The 20,026-nt window shown below is 38.4% G+C and overlaps 1 protein-coding gene across 6 annotated transcripts in view; it reads right to left on the bottom strand.

Moving 5' to 3' along the window:
* DOCK4 (dedicator of cytokinesis 4) overlaps positions 1-20,026 on the bottom strand; it is a 429,709-nt gene that overhangs the window by 234,947 nt on the left and 174,736 nt on the right. For all 6 annotated transcript variants that reach the window (XR_011503969.1, XM_070512024.1, XM_044764600.2 and 3 more), the window contains exons 2-6: positions 17,813-17,896; positions 14,927-14,967; positions 12,846-12,901; positions 8,826-8,922; positions 3,689-3,837 (exon numbers count right to left, since the gene is read on the bottom strand). Coding sequence is in view for 5 of the 6 variants with exons in the window: in XM_070512024.1 (XP_070368125.1) it covers positions 3,689-3,837; positions 8,826-8,922; positions 12,846-12,901; positions 14,927-14,967; positions 17,813-17,896 (427 nt within the window). In the remaining variant the exon portion in view is untranslated. The remainder of the gene's footprint in view (positions 1-3,688; positions 3,838-8,825; positions 8,923-12,845; positions 12,902-14,926; positions 14,968-17,812; positions 17,897-20,026) is intronic.

Below are 20,026 nucleotides of genomic sequence, written 5' to 3' on the forward strand. Positions count from 1 at the left end.
ATGAAATTTTTAAAATTTATATATTGAAGCCCGAACCCCAATATGATTATATTTGGAGATAGGGACTATAAAGAGGTAAGAGAGGTCAAGTGAAGTCATATGGGTGGGGCCCAAACCTAATAAGACTGGCGTCCTTATAAAAAAAGGAAGAGACTCCAGAGATTTCTCTTTCTCCATGCAAGCACAAAGGAAAGACCATGAGAGAAGACAGTAAGAAGGTGGCCATCTGCAAGTCAGCAAGGGAGCCCTCACCAGAAAGTGAATTTGCTGGTAGCTTGATCATGGACTTTTAGCCTCCAGAACTGTGAGAAAATAAATGTCTGCTGTTTAAGCAACCCAATATGTGGTATTTTGTTATGGTAGCCTGAGCTGACTAAGATATCCCCCTTGCTACACTTCAGATCTGATAAAATCTATTCCTCAGTCTCTATCCCCTCCCAAGAGAGAACCACCATACCACAATGGAAGACATCATTTGACAACATGTCAACATTGCTGAGGAAAGATTACCTAGCAAAGGAAAGAGGCTATATAACCACATAGGAATCTTGGCACCTACCTTACCCACAGCTCCTTCTATGAGAAGCCGCCTACCCACATTCTCTGCTGAGGGGGGCAGAGGAGAGCTGAGGTAGTCTAGTCATCTGACCATCTCCTCTTCCTGGGCCACATCTGACTGGCCAATTGGTAGGCAACTGACCTAAAGACAATTAATCCATGGACTGGTCAGCAGCTTAGGAGTGGCTGGTATAAAATGCTCAGTCTAAACAGGAATGATAGATACTGGATCTCAATGAGATTCTTTCTTTGCGAACTTGCATCTCAAAATTCAGACAGCATCAGCCATGTGGTACAGGGAAGAAAAGATGCACGAAGGGCAGCTGATCTACATCACTGCAGAAAGAGTAAAGACTAACTCCAGGTGCAAAGGCTGTAGAGCAGGTGTGGGGTCCAGAACCTTCCTGAGCTTGTGGGCACTAGGAGCCTGTAATCTGCAAGTCTCTTCCTCTCTTAAGGCTTTGATTGTTCAACTGCTGGCTCTTGGGAATTCTGGCTGTGTGAAGAGAGTTTTATGTGTTTCTATTTCATTTTGTTAATTCCTAGATATATCCTTAGGATACCCTCCTGCTGTTTGAGGTTTCTGAGCTCACAGAACAGGATCAGGGCAGTGCTTTAAAAACAATAAGAAGAAATGTGGCAAGGAGCAAAGGGACAAGATGGAAGGAGAGTTTTCAGGACATGGGAAGCCAGTGGTGGGAGGGGAGGGTCAGGTTTTACATCAACTCAGTCACCAAACTACTCTGGGACATCAGGAAGGATGGATGAACTGATTCTCTTTCCTGTATAATCTTAGCAGGAAAGTCAAAGGACAGCACAGGACTCTATGGGGAACAGAAACAGGTACCATTATCTTCTGTTTGAGCCTTCCAGGGGGAGGACACTTCTCTTGATGACCCCGTTAGGGAACAAGATGGATTATCTTCCCCTCCTCCCAAGCTTCCCCCATCCAGAGGACCTCTCTTCCCCACTCTTCAACAGTCTGATATACAACCTGAGATTGAACACATCCTTAATTTATGTTCATCCAGAGATCTACATGCTGACATAATTTTGCAGGACAATTTGACCTACTTTAATATGCAAGAGAATTACCTGAATTTGCTTTCCATGTAGCACTATTTAATAGGAAAACTAATTTATACTTAAAGGAGTAAGATAAATGCACAATCTGCATGTTTAAAGTCATTTTTATTTAAGTGATCAAAGAAATTCAAAGAAAACAGAATGAGACCTCAGAAAATTTGCAAATTTGAGGATGATCTAAATACATCATATTGCTCATTTTCAAGCATCAATGTTTTACCAACTTACCATAAATTAGCCCCAGAACTGCCCAAAGCATAAGCTAGAACTCATGTGAGTCAAAAGTGAGTCATGATTCAGCCATAATTAATGTTTTTCCTTCCTTTCCCTTTCCTTCTGTCATTATCTTCCTTCCGAAAACTGGAAAAGCATCATCTTCTTGCCTGCTCTATATTTCGAAGCTATTTTTGATAAGCTAACTTCATCCAACTTTCTTCCTGTTTACAAACTAGTCTTTTAAATGAGGACCAGCAAAATGACTAAGAACCAATATAAATCAGTGAAAACTCAAAGTTTTCTCAAAATAAAAAAACAACAAAGAGAGGCAGCATAAGTCACGCTCAAACAGCTTTCAGCTCCACCCCTCACAGCGCTGCCCCATCCCACACAGCAAGACTGCAGGCTCAATGCAAAGAGCTGGCAAATTTTCTCTCTCAGGAAATGCTGTGTGTTTTGAATCAGACTGCCCAGGAGCTGAAAGTGCCCTTGGACCCCCTCTGGTTCAACATACTCCTTCGATGGGTGAAAAAACTGACGTCAAGAACGGCTCAGAAATTTGTCTCAAGCCTTAAAAAAAAAGCAGAGTAGGTTTCCTAGTCCAATGTCTTGTTACCATTCCACACCCTCACTTGTTTTTTATTCCCTAGAAGGAATGAATCTTCCAGAGATAAATAAATTAGGGCTACTCTACTAATTGTCTGTAAAAGGACGAATGGCACATCTTACTTGATAAGATACCAGAAGCTCGCTGTGTGAGATGGAGGTTTAAAACGTTTTAGTAGGTCCATGTATTGAGATCGGTAGTATGGACTGTCTTGGCAGGAATCAAAATTGGCTTCTGATAAAGCGACTTCCTATGGTTAGGGGAGGCAGCCCTCTAGTTTCAAATTGGTTTTTCCGGGATTCAGTAAGAAACAAATTTATCTGTGGTGTACCTCCTGCTGTTTTCTCCATTTCTGTCTGCTTTTTTTTATTCTGTTGCCCTAAGATCCTTCAAAGGTCCCAAAAGCAAATGGGGATTGGAGAAGAGGAAAGGAAAGGAGAATATGGCCAGGTACAACACTGAGGGGCCATTAACTTGCTTAAACTTAAGTCTATCCAAACTTAGGATCATTGTCAAAGCTGGCTTATCCTAATTTCTTAGCTACATATTAACATTCATATTTAGAACAGTATCAACCTTCATCAGAGCTTTAAGTGATTAGATTTACTGTTTAAAGTGCTTGGCTGTTAGATTAGTCACTAACAGTTTTATTTAAAAGTAAGTATTGGTCAAGAACAGCTTTTTACTGAGTTCTCCCAAGCAGCTCCTGAAAGTGGCTAATATACACACACAGGCCGAATCAGGGCAATAATCAAAGGCACCATGGGTGCACCTATCCTAAGACTTTTAATAGAGGCTGTTAGCATTACTGTCACCCTCCAGATCACACTGGCAACCTATCACCGTGGAAGTGATACAGGTTAATAGAGTAAAAGCAAAGACACATGCCAAACCTAAACCTATTTGAAAATAAGACCTATTTTAGCAGAAGCCATATCTGATTGATCCTTGTGAACATTTCATATCCCATGAGCACATGCACACCATCACACCACCCAGGGCACTAGAGAACAAACAACATCCTGGTGCCCACACCAGCCCTGGAAGATGCGGCAGGCACTCAGCTCCATCAACGACAGTTTGCACTAAGCCCCCAAAAGGGAAAACTGGAAAAGCCCCATAAGGCGTCTTCCAGAGATATTACCCCATGGTGGCTCACACCTCTGTCGCTTCCGTTGTGTTCAGCCCTCAGAGATTGTCCCTGTGGTGGCCAGTACTCACTCATTGCCCCAGTCCAGGCGGGCGGTGATGTGGCGTTTCACGTCCTTCATCCGGTCGTGAGTCAGATGGCCCACCAGCACCTGCCGCCGCAGATCCAGGATTTCATTCATGATGTGCCACAGCCGGTGGAAGAGGTCACCTTCATTTCTCTAGGAAATATGCAAACGTGGAGATTCGGTGGTCAGTCCCCACACTGAGTTGTGAAGCAACCACAGAGCACAGGGAGGGCAAGTCCTGCTGCCCTCTCTGTGCTCGCCACTCTGTGGACAGACTAACTCTCCCCTCGTGTCCTCAAGCACACTCACTGCTCTATATGCTTTTATTCAACTGCATGACGCTGCTCTCATGTCCAAGAATCCACCTTCACTTCTCAGACTCCTCAACACAGACACTTTGTGTCCCAGTGTCCTCCCTGGGCCTCCAGACCCGAGGCTCACGTACTGTGCCTCCCTTTCCACCTCAAGAGCTCCTTTCTTTAGCTCTATCCAAATTCTACCGTCCTTCAAGGCTCCACCTGACTTCCACCTCCGTCAGGAAATCTTCCCTGACAACTCTTGCTCACATTCTGGTCGTCCTTCTCTCAACCACAGCTGTATGTAATTAAGGCCAATTCAATGGAAAACACCATTTTCCAATTATCTCTTGCGTGTTGGTCTTAATGCTTTCCTGCATTTCCATCATAAGATGGGCTCACTGAGGGGGCTCTCAAACTCCGTCACTGATGGATTTTCACTGCTATTACCTGGTCAGTATTCAGACCTCTGGAAAAAAGTGGTGTTTTCTTTCTTACTAGCTAAACATTCATGTAGATTCAAGATACTCTCCTGTGAAATTCATCAAGCAAGGTGGCTTAGCTGAAAGAAGACGGCTTAAACTCCTGGCTTCAAATCCTGGTTGTGCCACTTACTAGTTTTACAGGCTCTGAGAGTGAATTTTGTCATCGTGAAACAGGGACAGTGCTTTCTCCCTGGAAGGTTGTTTTAGGGATCAGAGGGAATATTCGTGAAGAGAGCAGTACAGCACAGTGATGAAGCGCACAGACTGGATAGCCAAACCACCTCGAGCTGCTTTCCAATTGTGCCATTTACTAGCTGAAAAACCTTTGGCAATTTATTAACCGCTTTGTGTTTATTTTCTCATCTGTAGAATGGGTATCACAGTAACAACCCTCATAGGGTTGTTGTGAGGATTGATGAGTTAATACATTAAAACTTTGAGAACAATGTCGGGCCTCGAATAAATACCATGTAAGTATCAGCTCCTTCTAATACTGTTATTATTATGGGCTTGGTCCAGAATAAGCCCTCTACAAATATCGTGTCTTTACCAACACATAAGTCTATGTCTGTTACCCGGAGACTCTTAGGGCAAAAACCCTTTATAAGTATTTACTTTTCATCTTTCTTAACTTCTTTAGAAGCTATGCTTTTACTTTCTACAAAAAATTACTACTAGACTACATGCACAATGGTATAAAAGTATTGAGATCACCATTCACCGAAAGTTCTCTACAGTGATAAGGTGCCAGAAATATCAAGTTCTGTGTAATGGGTACAGAAGTTTAGTCATAACATGTTTTTTATTTTGAAAAGTAGTGACGTGTCTTCTGCTTTATCAACTCTTGGTGACATGAAGTGTTTTCACGTACTGTGCAGGTTAGACAAATGTGCCAGCTCGACAAGACACATTTTCCACAATGTCATCCCTGATCCTCTGACATATAAGTAATCTTGCTCTCCTCTCAGCTCCTACTGCACCCTACCGAGCCTATTCTTCTATTACTCCTCGCTCTCTACTCATGTTATACACTCCCATACAAGTCACCACAAGGGCACTGTAAAGCAATATTCTTGAAATTGACTGCTCAGTGTCTGTCTTCTCCTCTTGCTGGAAGCTCCCAATGACAATGGCTGTGACTGCCTTGACTAGCCCCAAGAGCTGGAGAATGAATGAAGGAATGAATGAATGAATACTGTGACGTATAGGAGGTCGTTTTTCTGGACCTTGAGAGGTGGATTCTGCTTAGGTCATGGAAAAGAATAAGCAGGGAAGATCAAGAAAAACTTGAGGAAGCCAGTGGTCAAAAGGAAAGGTCTACTCAAGTCAAAGAAATTAAGGAAGATATAAAATAAGTCAAATTGTATGCAGCAAAGCAAAGAGCCAGCTCCCTCTTGAACAGACTGTCACACTGTGAATGTCACTTGTCCGGTCCTTGGGGAAGGTGTTCAGCACTATCCAGTGCGATGAGCTTGATTTTCTAGATGCCACCTCTAGTACTCAAGTTTAAGAGAATGCTGAGATGAGAAGGAAGCTGGATCCTTTATACAAATGAAAACCAACTGGTCAGCTTTGCCTTCAGGGCAGGGGTGGCAGGAACACTGACATACTGCAGCCCTGACCAGCAACCCCACCCTACTAATGTATGAAAACAGTACCTATCTGATTTGACAGCTAGTCATAAAATGATGTTTCTTTAAAAAGTGGATTTTAAAAATTGGTTATGAAGACTATTCAGAAATAGGAAAAATGCTTTTCATTTAATATTAACGTTAAACACTTGGAATAAAATAATACCTAAAACTTTCTGCAATATGCCAGAAATGTAGCAAAAGTTAATTGTGAGTATTTCAGTGTTTTAGAAAATGGATAAGTTTTCATTTGCCTCAAAATGAAAACATAGGTTTTGGAGCAGCAGATCCAGATTTAGGCTCAGGCTTTACCACTTAGCATGGGGCCCTGGATGGATTATCTTTGATAAGATTCGAGAGTTAAAAACTGGCAGAGCCCCAGGGCAGACAGAAGTAAAATATTCAGCCAAAGGCCTGCACAAAAGTACTCAGTAAAAGATGGCTGCTATATTTCTCCTAAATTTTCAATGGTTATATTACTGCTATTTTATTAAGTGATATTTTAGAGAATATTATTTAGGCTCTTACTGATGTTATTAAAAAGATCAACTAGCATTTCCCAAGTGGCTACCACGTGCTTTTATGCTAAATGTTCTACTCAATTAAGTATATCTCATATACTGCTTACAATTTACAACACATTATTACCCTCATCAAACATCTTCCAGAGAAGAAAACAGGCACCTTACAACTGTTGGAAAAGGACATGGACAGCGCTTCAAACACTCAAGTCTAATAGACTTGAACCAAAACATCTACATCAAGAAAAGAGAAACCGAAGGTCCAACAAAGCCAAGTCAGCCTCATTCTCAAGGTCAAAAATCTAATGTCTTCAGGTTAAACTTCTCACTTGCTCCTAACATAACCGACTACCTTTCCCGTACCCAGGGAAACTTTTAAATAATTCACTGTCTCCATTACTCAGGATACGAGGAGGTGAGGTTACTCCGAGCGCTTAGAACACACAGATTTAAAGCCAGTCACGTATGTCCCCAAAAGAGATGCTCACAACCTCAAAAGCAGGTAAAAATAGCTGGAAAAGGCAGAATCAAGAGGAATTCAACTTCGTTCCCCACAAGCAGCTACATAAAAGGATAAGTGCTGGTGCTCCAGCTCAACTAATGGATGAAACTTAGACTGTCATTATTTTTATAACTCTTAGGCTGGGCATTAAGGATGCAGTGATTTGAACATTTCAAATAATTTCATTTTCTATGTTAGTGTCATGCACAATGTTATTTTAAGAAAAATAATACTTGGATTTTATATTCTTTCCAACACAAATTTTTTTAAAAAATCTAAAAAGGAGATCTGCTCTTCCTTTGTAGTCTCCTAGCACAGAGCCCTTGAGCTCAGTTATCTTGACTTTCCATCTACTTCATTCCAGCAAAGCTTAGATTCTGGCATTTCATCGAAGACTGTCTTACGGATTTTACTAGTGAGTCCTGAAGCCACCAGCTTGAGCAGGGCATGGTCAGAGAAATCCAACATCAAAACGGTTTTTATTAGTGACTTTTTCACATTTTTTTGCCTCAATGAAATATCCTATTACACTTTATATGTGCCAGACATTAAAAACTGTCATTCTGTGCCAATGTCCCTCACTAATTTGGATTTTCTCTTTGACAGGCTGTTTCAAATTGCTTTGTCAGGCTAAGCACACCTTTGTATTTTGAACACATCTCTCCAAATGGTTAAGCTGTTCTATAAATTTCTTTGAAAATGAAAGAAGAAATAGTATTTATCTTCCCCAAAATTTCACTACTCCCAAGGTTCCACATATGCAGTGGTTCTGAGTAAGGATATTAGAGTCACATCAGGCTCCCAGCTCAGCCATTTTCCAACTACTTGATCTGGAGCAAGTACTTTACGCTTGGCCCCATTTTCCTCATTTGTAAGCTGGGGACAATCACAGTCATTATCTCTTGAGTGGTTGTATGGATTAAATGAGATACTGCATATGGAGTACCTCCCTCAGAGTGTGACATAGAAAGCTCTGAATAAATGTAATTAGTTATAATAAGTAAATAAGTACATATACATACCCCCAAAACAGTGACCACTGTCTCTTTTTTTTAAGAAACATTCCTTTCTTTTACATATTTAGAATATCCTCATTGATTCTTGTTAAGCAGTCTATCATTTTCAGAATACTTGAATCATTTACAGAGAATTAGAATATTGTATTGAAAATAAGTTTATTTCTCCCTGAAAACTAAAAATATTCAGAAAGCCTAACACTAGTTCCATGTAAACCATCCTATTTGATTAGATGCCAGAAATGTATCTTTTACATTCCTGCAGCTTGAAAAAGAACTTATAAAACCCATGCTTGGTGGACATAAGATTACAACAAGACTGTCTGTTTATGCTCTGTATCTCCAATTCCCGGAGGAGTACTAATGACTTACCGGGTACTCAGAATAGTTGATGCCTACTCTGGTTCAGTTCTTTCTTTCTTTTTTTTTTTCTGCTTTTTCTCCTCAAATCCCCCCAGTGCACAGTTGTATATTCTAGTTGTAGGTCCTTCTGGTTGTGCTATGTGGGACACCACCTCAGCATGGCCTGACAAGTGGTGCCATGTCCACGCCCAGGATCCGAACCAGCGAAACGCTGGGCTGCCGAAGCGGAGTGCACAAACTTAACCATTTGGCCACAGGGCCAGCCCCTCAGTTATTTCTTAAAACAATTCACTACCTGAAAAATTATGCCCTTAAAAAGTTACTTACCACATAGAGTTGTTTCCACATGGTTCCCCAGTCTCTTAATGTTGATGTCATTTCTGTGATAACAGAATCTTCAGTGGGAATAACCATTTCAAACTGTCTGTAAAATTAAAAAAGAAAAACAAAATAAACATCAAATATCACAGACAATTTTCTTTTAAATACTCTAAAAGATAAACCAGGAAAAAAAGCTGCCTCGTTATTTTTGGTTCTGCAGGAAGTAACCAGCATCTGATTATGAACTTGTATCAGGAATGCTCTGTGGGTTATGGTGGTACAATATCAAAATGACCAGTCACTTCATCCGGATCAAGTTGGAGCAATGCGGTGGAGAAGCAACAACATCAGAATTTCTGCTCCAGCCACAGTTTGACCACTAAACAGAAACTCATTTAATCTCCCTGAGCCCGAAAGCCCCATGTGTAACATGAGGTCACCAGGCTTACACAAACTGTGAGATGGCTTTTGCTTTCCAAGCACGATGACCACAGAACTCAAAGGGAGTGACGGACTTGTTCAATGATCAGGATAGTATGCTGCAAGCACCCGAACTAACTTAAATAACTAGATAACACGGTACTGATTAACTAGACACACGGTACTGATTAAACACTCCTTGATCTCATTAACACTCCATTTTTATTACTTGCAAACAGGACCATGAAAAATGATTAGTACTATTACTAATGTTATCACGAATTTTAGAATTTATTAAGAGTTTGTGACATCACAAATATTTGAATATCCATTGCAAAGTGCTCCTCTCTATGATTAGGGGAATATATTCTTCCTATTTCTTCTGTACAAGTCAGAAACTATACTTGGAAAATATTCAGACCAACATCTAGTAGGGTATGCACAGTGGTCCTGATGTTGAGAAGATACATAAGGAGATGAAAGGGAAAAAAAAAACCCAAAAAATTTCATTTGTCCCCTGTATCCTATCTTTGACACACAATAACCTTTTTCTTCATCTCTAATTTCTTTTTTCAAGTTCTTTCAGTTTAGTTGTAGGTTAAGTGGTGAGCATTCCTACAACTTCTCAAAAGAATGCTACTGACTATATCAACAGGGGTTATTTTCTTCATTTGAGTATATTTTTTTCAAGGACAATATCTAATATGTAGAACGTAACAGCATATTAGATATCGAACATGGTTGTCTAGATGATCCAGGGGAAATGACTTCTCAGCATGAGGCTAATAACTGTTGTGCAGTTCCTATTTCATGTTATGTCCAAAGTTTGTATAACCATCTTTTGCAAAGTCTTCATGACAGCAAGTATAAAATTCTTGCCTTGATTCCTTCACCAACAGAGTCTCACCTCCTCATTTCATACTGCTACTAAAATACTTGCCCTGTGAATATTTTCCTTCTTTGTAGAGCTTAAACACAGCTGCAAATGTAAAACTGGGATTTAAAACTAGAAATAAAAGTAAACAGTAATATATGAACTGTGACATACATGGAACCTTTCATCAAGTCCACATACGACACTTTCAAATGGTAGTACGTTTATTTTGCTTTTGAAACAGCTATTGCAATTTCAATGATGAATATTTTGAGATAGAGATTATAAAATGATCGGATGCAAGGTTAAGGAGGGAACAATGAATTTCCAGGAAAACTCGACAACGTATTTAACATTTAAAAAATGACATGACCTCAGCAGGAATTAAACAATACAGAAGTGGCCTCACTGTTCGCAAACCATAATTTAATTTAAGGACCCCCATCAGTCCTACATTGCTCCGAAGAGCCAGGAAAGAACATAAAGGCAATTCAGTCTGCAGGAAGTTGATTTGGGTTTTGTTCAACCAAAATGTAAATTTTCAAGATGCACAAAATTGCCATTTTAGATGAGGCAGCTGTTTCTTCCTAATTATACCAAAATCAATGTTCAAATAGTCATAAGCAGTTGTCCCTGAAATTATATTTTGTTCAGTTATTTTATGAGTCCTTTGCAGCTATTTCATGCTGGTGGGCCAACAGGCTGTTAATCCCCTTAAAATAAGACAGGTAACATCAAAATCCCAAAGAGCTTCCTCTCTGGGAAAGCAATCACCTGGTACTACGTGTTCTCAAACGTTTTCAGGCTAAAGTTTTTCTTCCAGTTAATAGTCCCAGAATCTAGGGTCTCAACCAATTCCAATGACATATTTTTACAAAATAAATTTTAGTTCTACCCCAAAGTTCTCCTGCTATTTAATGCTCATCATGCCCTGTGTCTAGTGGAGAACCCATAACCAAGTCTTAAACTTACACAACCAAATTCTGAGACAACTTTACCCACAACTGGCTACTTACTAGGACAATTAAATAAATAAATAAACAAATATATAAAAGTACTTATTTTAATTAAAATTATGTCCCACCCCAACCTGCTTTCACTGGGTGGAGTGATGTCTTATACCATCTTTGCTAGCATTCTCTCTTTTCTCTTCCCCGACAGGTCGGAGTGTAAGATGGGGCTGGGGAGCCCTTGGCTCCGGAGAGTTGAAAGAGTAGGTTCGGGCTTGGGGCAAAGGCAGAAAAGAGGACTGGCTGCATGGATCTGCCCAGGTGGACACTTCAAGGGCCAGGGTAGAGACCTTGACTTTCCACATTGCCTAGCCCAGATCACCAGGGCAGAAAGGTCTGAACAAAGAGTAAGCCTATGGCTAAAGTGTTTTCTGGAGTGTTCTCTGGTTTAGTCGAGCGGGGCTGGATAGTGTCAAACCCAGCCTGGTGGGAAAATTCCAAAAGGACTGATAACTCTGCTGGACTCACTTCTGGTGGATTACAGCTGCACAACACTTCTGAAGGACAGACTTTATTAAAAGAGTAGCGGTGGAGGTAACTATTAGTATTGGAATTACGATGATTTTAATCTAGTGTTTTAAATAATTACCACTACTACTACCAAAAGAATAATATTGCTTAAAGTAGCTGACATACATAAGATATACAGTGTAAGGATCTCCTACACTCTTTAAGTTTTAATCCACATAGGGAACAGGGTATTTATACCAGAGACTCTCAGCCATCTGCAGAAGTTATTTCATTGAACTCAGATTTAATATCCTACCTTTACAGAGGGTGGATATAAGAATCATCCATTTGAATAACATCCTTGGAACTTTTTTGGTGAAAATGAAGTTTGAAGACATCATTTACTATGCTTTAAAATGTGCTTTACTAATTCAAATAAATTGCTATGTTTTGCTATTTGAGGAAAAATGTTATTTCTCTGGCTGAATCTGTATTCTTTCTTTTGTCATAAAATGAAAATTATTCAAGGATCCAACACATATGCCTTGTGGCATTGGCGGCAAATGTTGGGGTCCAAATCCATGTCCCACTTATAATGAATGATCTGCTCAGATTAACCACTTAATAAGCAAGTTCCACTGTTTTATCCTGTAGTATTTTATTTGAATGATCTGTTATCCTGATAGCTGCTTCAAGTCCTTTTGGAAATAGACTGGAAAAACTTTTTAAATATATGAGAAGTCCTAGTAACCAATGGACTCAATCAAAAAAAATATATCATAGAAATGCTGTTCCCTGAAGTAGAATAGAGGCTTTGTGAAGTGGTCACACAAGGATATGGGGATAAGGTATTATCCCCAATTAGGAAAAGACAGTCAGATATGGCTGCTTATAATCAGTGGTGAATCTAGGAAATTCCTGGGGTTTGAGACATGACTCAGCAGTCAATGGGTCTGACTGCCATGATTCCCTACATAGCAGGAAACCAAAAAGAACCAACTCCTTCTGCATAGGTTTAGGCTGATTCCATGATTTGTGGACAGTGAGAGACCTCCAGGGCCCTGGATCCTACGGTTGTTCAGCACACACAGATGTAGTGTGTTTAATCTTCTCTAACAACCGCCTTAGTGTAATCCATCTTTATTAAACAACATAGACAATGGCATGATCATCTATAGTTCATTTTTCAAGATAATTACTAAGCCTTCAGGTTTCAAAATAAGCAATGGTTCTGTGAAAATCCTCCAACTATTAATAAAACTCATTTCTTACCCTTTGTTCTTTACACAGGCATTTTTCAAGTGAACATAGCTGGAAGGAAATATACCCTAGAAGAGAAAAAACGTGAAGGTTACAGTGCTAGCTGTCTGTTAAGGGAGGGTTAGTTTCACAAATCATATGGATAAAATACAGCCATACACTAAAAAAATACCAAGAATAGGGAAAAACATCTCTATCACATCTATAGGCTAAAATCTATTATAGCTTAGATCCATTCCTTTTATTTTCTACTATTCATTTGTTTACAAATTGAGATACTCTAAAATAAATATAAAAATTAAGTCTCAAAAAATATATTCTTTATAAAACAGAAAATTAAAAAATTTTTCAAGAATTCTGTATAAAAAGCATGCTGAATAAGAATCTTTTAAAAATATTGCATTGGTCTGAAAGAAGGTTTTTTGTTCGTTTTGGTTATTCTTTTTCTTCTCTCCAAAATACTCATGTGTCTATTTAAAAACACACACACACAAAAAAAATACCATTGCGAATTTGGAGATAACATGTATATTATGTGTTACGGAAGATCTCTGGTGAAAACAGAGCAGCAATTAATCACCAGGCTGCCATTCTGATGGAACAAAAATTAAACAAAAGAAGCCATGCTGGCTTAAAGCTCTTTATTGTAGGGAAAAGACAGGGCAAGGAAATTGTTCCTTTGTTCTAAATGAGAAATTGAAAGAAACAACATAAAAAAAAAATGAGCATCAATTTTATTATCCATTAAATGATAACATCCTCTGAATGATTTTTCATGTAGTATCAAATGACAAATTCAATTAAATATTTAGGAAAACAAATGTCATTTGAATACATTATCACCATTGTGGATCCAAGGATAACATAAAATTTAATAAGCAAATTCTGCATATTCAACAATAGTAAATAATTATATAGGTTAAAAAAAAACTTTATTTTCTTCAGAACTTAAATTTACCTCAATATGATAGGAATAACAAATAGAGTAATTATAATCAAAAGGAAAAGTCAGAACTTGAGGTTTGTTAGAACAATGAGACAAGTAACAGAAACCATAATAGATTTTTTTCTCAAACATGGGTAAATGAATAATTAAATACTGAAGCTATATTTGCATGTGCCTTGCAGATGTTCAAAAATAACTTTAAATGAGGGCTAAAGTATTTAAAAAAATTAAATTTGTATACTCTTTTGTCCCTCAGGCTCTCTTTTAGAATGACCTAAAATAAATGAAATAAAGTAATTAAATACAGTTGGATGATCCAGAAAAAGGTATAGTTAAACAGAAAGGCAGGCAAAAGAGATTAGATTACTTATATTTTGAGAATGAATAATGATACAGTGTCTTATCTACAATTCTAATAAAGCCAGAATTAAACCAAAAAATGAACATGACATATAAGAAAATATTAGAGAATGTGGGAAGCATGGGAGAAAGGTGGGAAGATTAGAATAAAGTAGAAAAACATAGATATTAGCAAGGATTAGCATCAAAATCATAAACCATACACACGAAAGGTAAAAGAAAAATCATATTTCTTCCCACTATAATTCCTGAGGATTTATATAAATTATATAAAGGATAATGAGTCTTAGTTTCTGTCTGGAATGGTAAGAAAGAGGGACTCTCTGTAATATGGTTTTCTCACATTTCAGCTCCTCAAACCCAAAGGTACTCTCAATATACCCTAAAATACACTCATTTCTCCACACCACTATCTTATAAATGATACCACAGAAAGCATAAAGATTAAATACTTCTATTCAATATTTCTTTTGGAATATATATTTCTCCTGCCTGAATTTTAATTTCGCTCTCTGCGAAACTAACACTTCAAAAAGATTTTGTTTATATATAATGAGCTTATTAAGGTCTTCTCAGTACAAATTTCAAGAGCTACATACGATTATCATTTGAGTAGCATGTCTTAACTATAATCCAAGATCAAAGGAATTATGAAAATCTGTATTGCCATTTAGCATTTCAACTAAGGGTCCCAACTGTAATTTTAATTGTGTAATGAAATAAAGTAAAATAACTATCTTTTACAAAAAGAAATCCCATAATTACGGTTAGAAGTAATAATTTTTACCTTGATATTTGGGTTTTTTAAGGCAAATCCTCTGTACCAGCCTGTGAAGAAATAATCATGATCATATTTTAATAAAACATAACAACATTTTAAAGAAAAGAAATGACTACAAATGAATCTAAACTTTGCTGATGAAATTTTACCCTGTATGTAAATATTCTAGGTATAAACACAGTGGGGGCTGGGATTACGCCAGACTGAAGCTCAATGGACTAATAGTTTAAATATTCTATTAATAAAAATGTTTAAAGAATAGAAACACGTGGGGCCAGCCTGGTGGCATAGTAGTTAAGTTCGTGCGCTCAGCTTTGGTGGCCCCGGAGTTGGAGGTTAGGACCCGAGGTGCAGACTTACACACCACTTATCAAGCCATGCTGTGGCAGGCATCCTACATATAAAATAGAGGAAGATGGGCACAGATGTTAGCTCAGGGCCAATCTTCCTCAGCAAAAAGAGGAGGACTGGCTGTGGACGTTAGCTCAGGGCTAATCTTCCTTCACAAAAAAAAAAAAAGAAAGAAACATGCAAAATTGAAGTAAAGTCTTTAGAATCAGAGCATTGGGCTTAAATTCTGGCTTTGTGACTAATTAGGTATTTAATCTTGGGCAAGTTAATCGACCTCTCTGAGTACAGTTTCTCTCCATTTTATTTTATTTTATTTTTTTTGAGGAAGATCAGCCCTGAGCTAACATCTGCCAATCAGGACGCCAAACCAGAATGTGTGAACTTAACTGCTGTGCCACCGGGCTGGCCCCTCTCTCCATTTTATAAAAGGCTACACAACATTTCAGGGAAATTCAAGAAGCTACACAAGATTTAATATACTCTCAAATTCTCTTTGCCTGACTATAAAGCCCAGACTCTATTTCCACAGAATGGTGCTCAGCCAGCAGTCACGCAGTGAATTCTCACATCCTTCAGCCCACCATCTTGGGTTAGGATCAGCCTGATAACATAAGAAGAGTGAAACCAGGTCTCATCCACTAAGAGAATTAATGGGTACTCTCTCATCGACACAATCTCCTACTAACTGAGCTCACCATAATTTTTATTCTGTAGAATGCCTATTACGTAACCCCAAGCACCCCTCAATCAATTTTAAAGTACTATCCTTAAGGGGGAACATACTTGTTTTGGTTTAAAACAAGTACAGAGTATATATATGAACTTATATGGTTAATATACAACTCCCTTATAACTGTATTATTTTCAACTTAGAGTTTCTTCAAGTATAGAAACCATTTTGCTTATTGGTAAGAAATTATTTTATCATGTAACAAATGTTCTGTCAAATTGGATTTTTTAATAGAATTTTTAAAAAGAAATATTTGAGCTTTGTATTTAACTAGTTTTGTTCCTCATAAAGTTTTCTTAAAAGAATAGATTGTAAAATATTGTGCCTAACAGTTTTAAAACCAGAAGAAAGCAAAATGAATTGAGAATCAGAATCTCTCTATTTCAGAGTTTATTAGATCCCTTAAAGACATATCTGAGAAATATATCCATTCTTAATTAAGTATTCCAACAGAAACCAAAACTTTTTGAGAATTGCAGAAATGTCACAGAGAGGTTTCTGTCTAACTACACCATACAGAAAGGTTTTTATAGTTCCCATAAGCCATGGAGCCCATTTTCATGCACCAATTCAAAACAGATTTTATATTTATCTGCATACAAAGTAGAAACAGACAAAAATACATCTAGCAATGACAGAGAAAACCTTATTATATTTTTAAATATATCAATTCCATTGGATAGAACAAATGTCCACATATTATCACCATTTTTTTTTTTTTTTGAGGAAGATTAACCCTGAGCTAACTACGGCCAGTCCTCCTCTTTTTTTGCTGAGGAAGCCTGGCCCTGAGCTAACATCATGCCCATCTTTCTCTACTTTATATGTGGGACTCCTACCACAGCATGGCGTGCCAAGCAGCGCCATGTCCGCACCCGGGATCCGAAACCGCAAACCCCGGGCTGCCGAGAAGCGGAACGTGCGAACTTAACCGCTGCGCCACCGGCCAGGCCCTATATTGTCACCATTTAATGGCAGGCTCTACCTAATGTAACAGTTCTTTTTGAGGTAACATAATTTAATAATGAAGCTTGATTTGATAGAATGTTACCATATTATAAGTTCCTAACCAGGCAACATTTTAGTAGTAAATATAAATATTATAGACATACTGATAGGGCTTTAAAATATGGTCATTTGGTTAATGAGAAATAAAGAGTAGTCATTTCAACTGGGATCTTTTTAAGGACTAGAGTTTAAGGATGTTTTGTGGAACAGGAATGGAAACATGAGAACATATTAGCTATTTCGATTTAATGAGTTACCTGCTACATAAATTAATAATAATCATACAAGTTCATATAATATATTCCACTAACATTTCAAATGCAATGAATAATTTTAGTCCAAATTTAGGAGAATGAGAGGGGGAAAGGCCTGGCCAGGAGCCCTTCCTGAGGCATCTGGCTACTCAACCTTGAGTAAGCCCTTTCTGCTCTGGACCTGTTTCTTCTTGTCCTGGGGGACCTAACAGATCATTGAGATTCTAAGAAAGTCCTTCTAGTTTGGCACCGAGTCATGAACTCCCACAAACACAGCAGTCTCATTGCTTTTTGTGTTGGCATCTAGTGAAAATAAGGAAATGATATTAGGAAAAAATACCATCAGCTTAACAATACCAAATGATGCTTTCCTGTAAGCCAAATAGTGAATATGCAAGAAACAAGTTTTGTCAAAAACATTCCCTGTGACTACTGGAAAAATTCCAGAGATTAATAGAGGTATGGACAGAAGTTTATAAACTCCATGAACTGTCCTATGGTGAGGAGGTCGTCCACACAACCTCAAACAGTCACCACTAGCCCACTTACCATCACATTTCTCCAGGATCTGAACTGTATCTCCAATTTCCAATGACAGCCCATATGGGACGGTTCCTCGAAAACTGGCAATAACTGTAGAAAATGATATAGAATATATGAAGATAACCACATCAGTTACAGCTGGTTATATTGCTTACTATTAAATGTTATCGACTAGGAAATGTGAATGTGAATAAAAAGTACACTTTGATAGCTGGTTTAACTTTATATATTTTTGAAGAGAGTCAATCTCTAAGCTTACATTACTTTGCCAACTTCTTGGTTGAATAAGTATTATAAATATGAATTTCGAAGACGTGGAATTTACTACTAAAATAGTACACAATATCAAGAATATCACCCAGTAACATATATAAACAAAAATATTGCCTGCAGAGCTCCGTAAGGAGCTGTGTCCCTCTTGCTCACTGCTAAATTCATGCTCCATCCTGGTGCCTAGCACACAGTAGTTACTCAACAAATACGTGTTCTATTTTTAATCCATGGTAACATTTTATTTAGTAATGACTGCACCCCTCCCGTAGGATTAAACACACAGCCCCCATGACCATTCCCATGGGCCTTAGCTCTCACGCCAATTGGAATTGTTGGATTGAGGGGGGAGGGGGGCTGTCAACGCTAAGCCCTACCTGCTGCTTATAGATTGACTGGTTTCTGAAACATTTCCCAGGGCTGGGCAGGACTAGGATGTAATACCAGAGAGAAAGTGTACATAGATTAGTCATCCTCAGATGACTCAAGGGATTAGAGAAAGAATGAAGCACAGTGATGCTCCCAGAGATGGTAATGCTTGAGTCATAAAGGAGACAACAATGGAGAAATAAAGAAAATGAACCTCAGCACGCGAAAAGACAATAGACATCTCCTGTTCAACACAATGTATGCTGAAATCAACTTGCAATTCACATCAAAAGAAAATGAGAGTAAATGCTTTGACTGCACGATTTTTAAAAGATCAAAATTTTGGAAGTGAATTTTATAATTCTGTTCCAGATAGTGAGATTTAGATACAACCCCAATCCCCAAAATAAATCATTGCCACTGTTGTGAATGTATTTTAAAAGCCTGAAGGAACACATGAATCTGTCAAAAATCAAAACATGCCAATAAGTAATGGGCTTTTAGAGAAGTCTAAAGCCCTTTTACGATCACAAAACAAAATTAACAGTAGAAATCAAAACACAGGACAGAAGACATAACCCGAACTACATGAGTTGGATGAAAATAACGACATTGTAACCAAGTTAGAACATTTTAGACAAGCACTAATTCGTGATGTCATTTGCTAACTATAATCATAAATACCATATGGCCTCATACTGATGTGCTAGAAGATGTTCAGTGGAAAAATAATCAAGGGTCTGTATATCTTGACAGATTACATCAAATGACTTTCAGAGACCTCTTTGTACAAGGGGTCAACAACTGAACACAGTAGATTGATTACAATTTAAAAGACTTCAAAACAAGCTTGCACCCAGAATGGCCTTTCTAAACTCATGAAGTTACCTTAACCTCTCAGAACCCTAGTGGTTCGACACTGCTCTACTGACGTTGCTCTTAGTGGTCTAAGTGCATGGACTCCCTAACACAGCTCTACACACAGCTCTTACCACTCAGAAATCTTCTACTTCCCAAGGCTGCCATGAATACCTTCCCCACCGCTGGTTGCTCTCTCCTACCGCTCATGACCTTGAACACAGCAGTCCCATTCACGGATTTCATTTCTTCACCCTCCCTTCATGCCTCAGCCCACAATACAGCCCTCACCGTGTCCTGAAAATGCTCTCATAAAGTCACTAGTCCCCTCACTGTGACTACATTCATATCACCTTTCAGGAGTCTATCCTCTCTTGAATCTTTTACTGTTTCTCTCACCCTCCAGCCTTCTTCTGCAGACCATCTTTTCTTAGCTGTTCTTATAAATATTAGTGTCATACAGGGGCTACTCTCAAGATGCTGAAGTGTAAAGACCAGGCTATAGGAAAATAACATCAAATTTGATATGATGAGACACGGGTTTGAACTCAGATCTTACTACTTATTAGCTGTATGACTGGTCAAGATGCCAACCTCTCAGAATCTCCATGACCTCATCAGGCAAATGGGGGTAACAATAAAGGAATTGCAAAAGGTAGTGGAGGATTAAATAAGGCATCCATCAGAAATAATTTACCACACTGTCTGGTATATTCTAGTTAC

Source organism: Equus asinus, chromosome 1 (genome assembly GCF_041296235.1).
Source record: "Equus asinus isolate D_3611 breed Donkey chromosome 1, EquAss-T2T_v2, whole genome shotgun sequence".
NCBI classification, from domain to species: domain Eukaryota; kingdom Metazoa; phylum Chordata; class Mammalia; order Perissodactyla; family Equidae; genus Equus; species Equus asinus.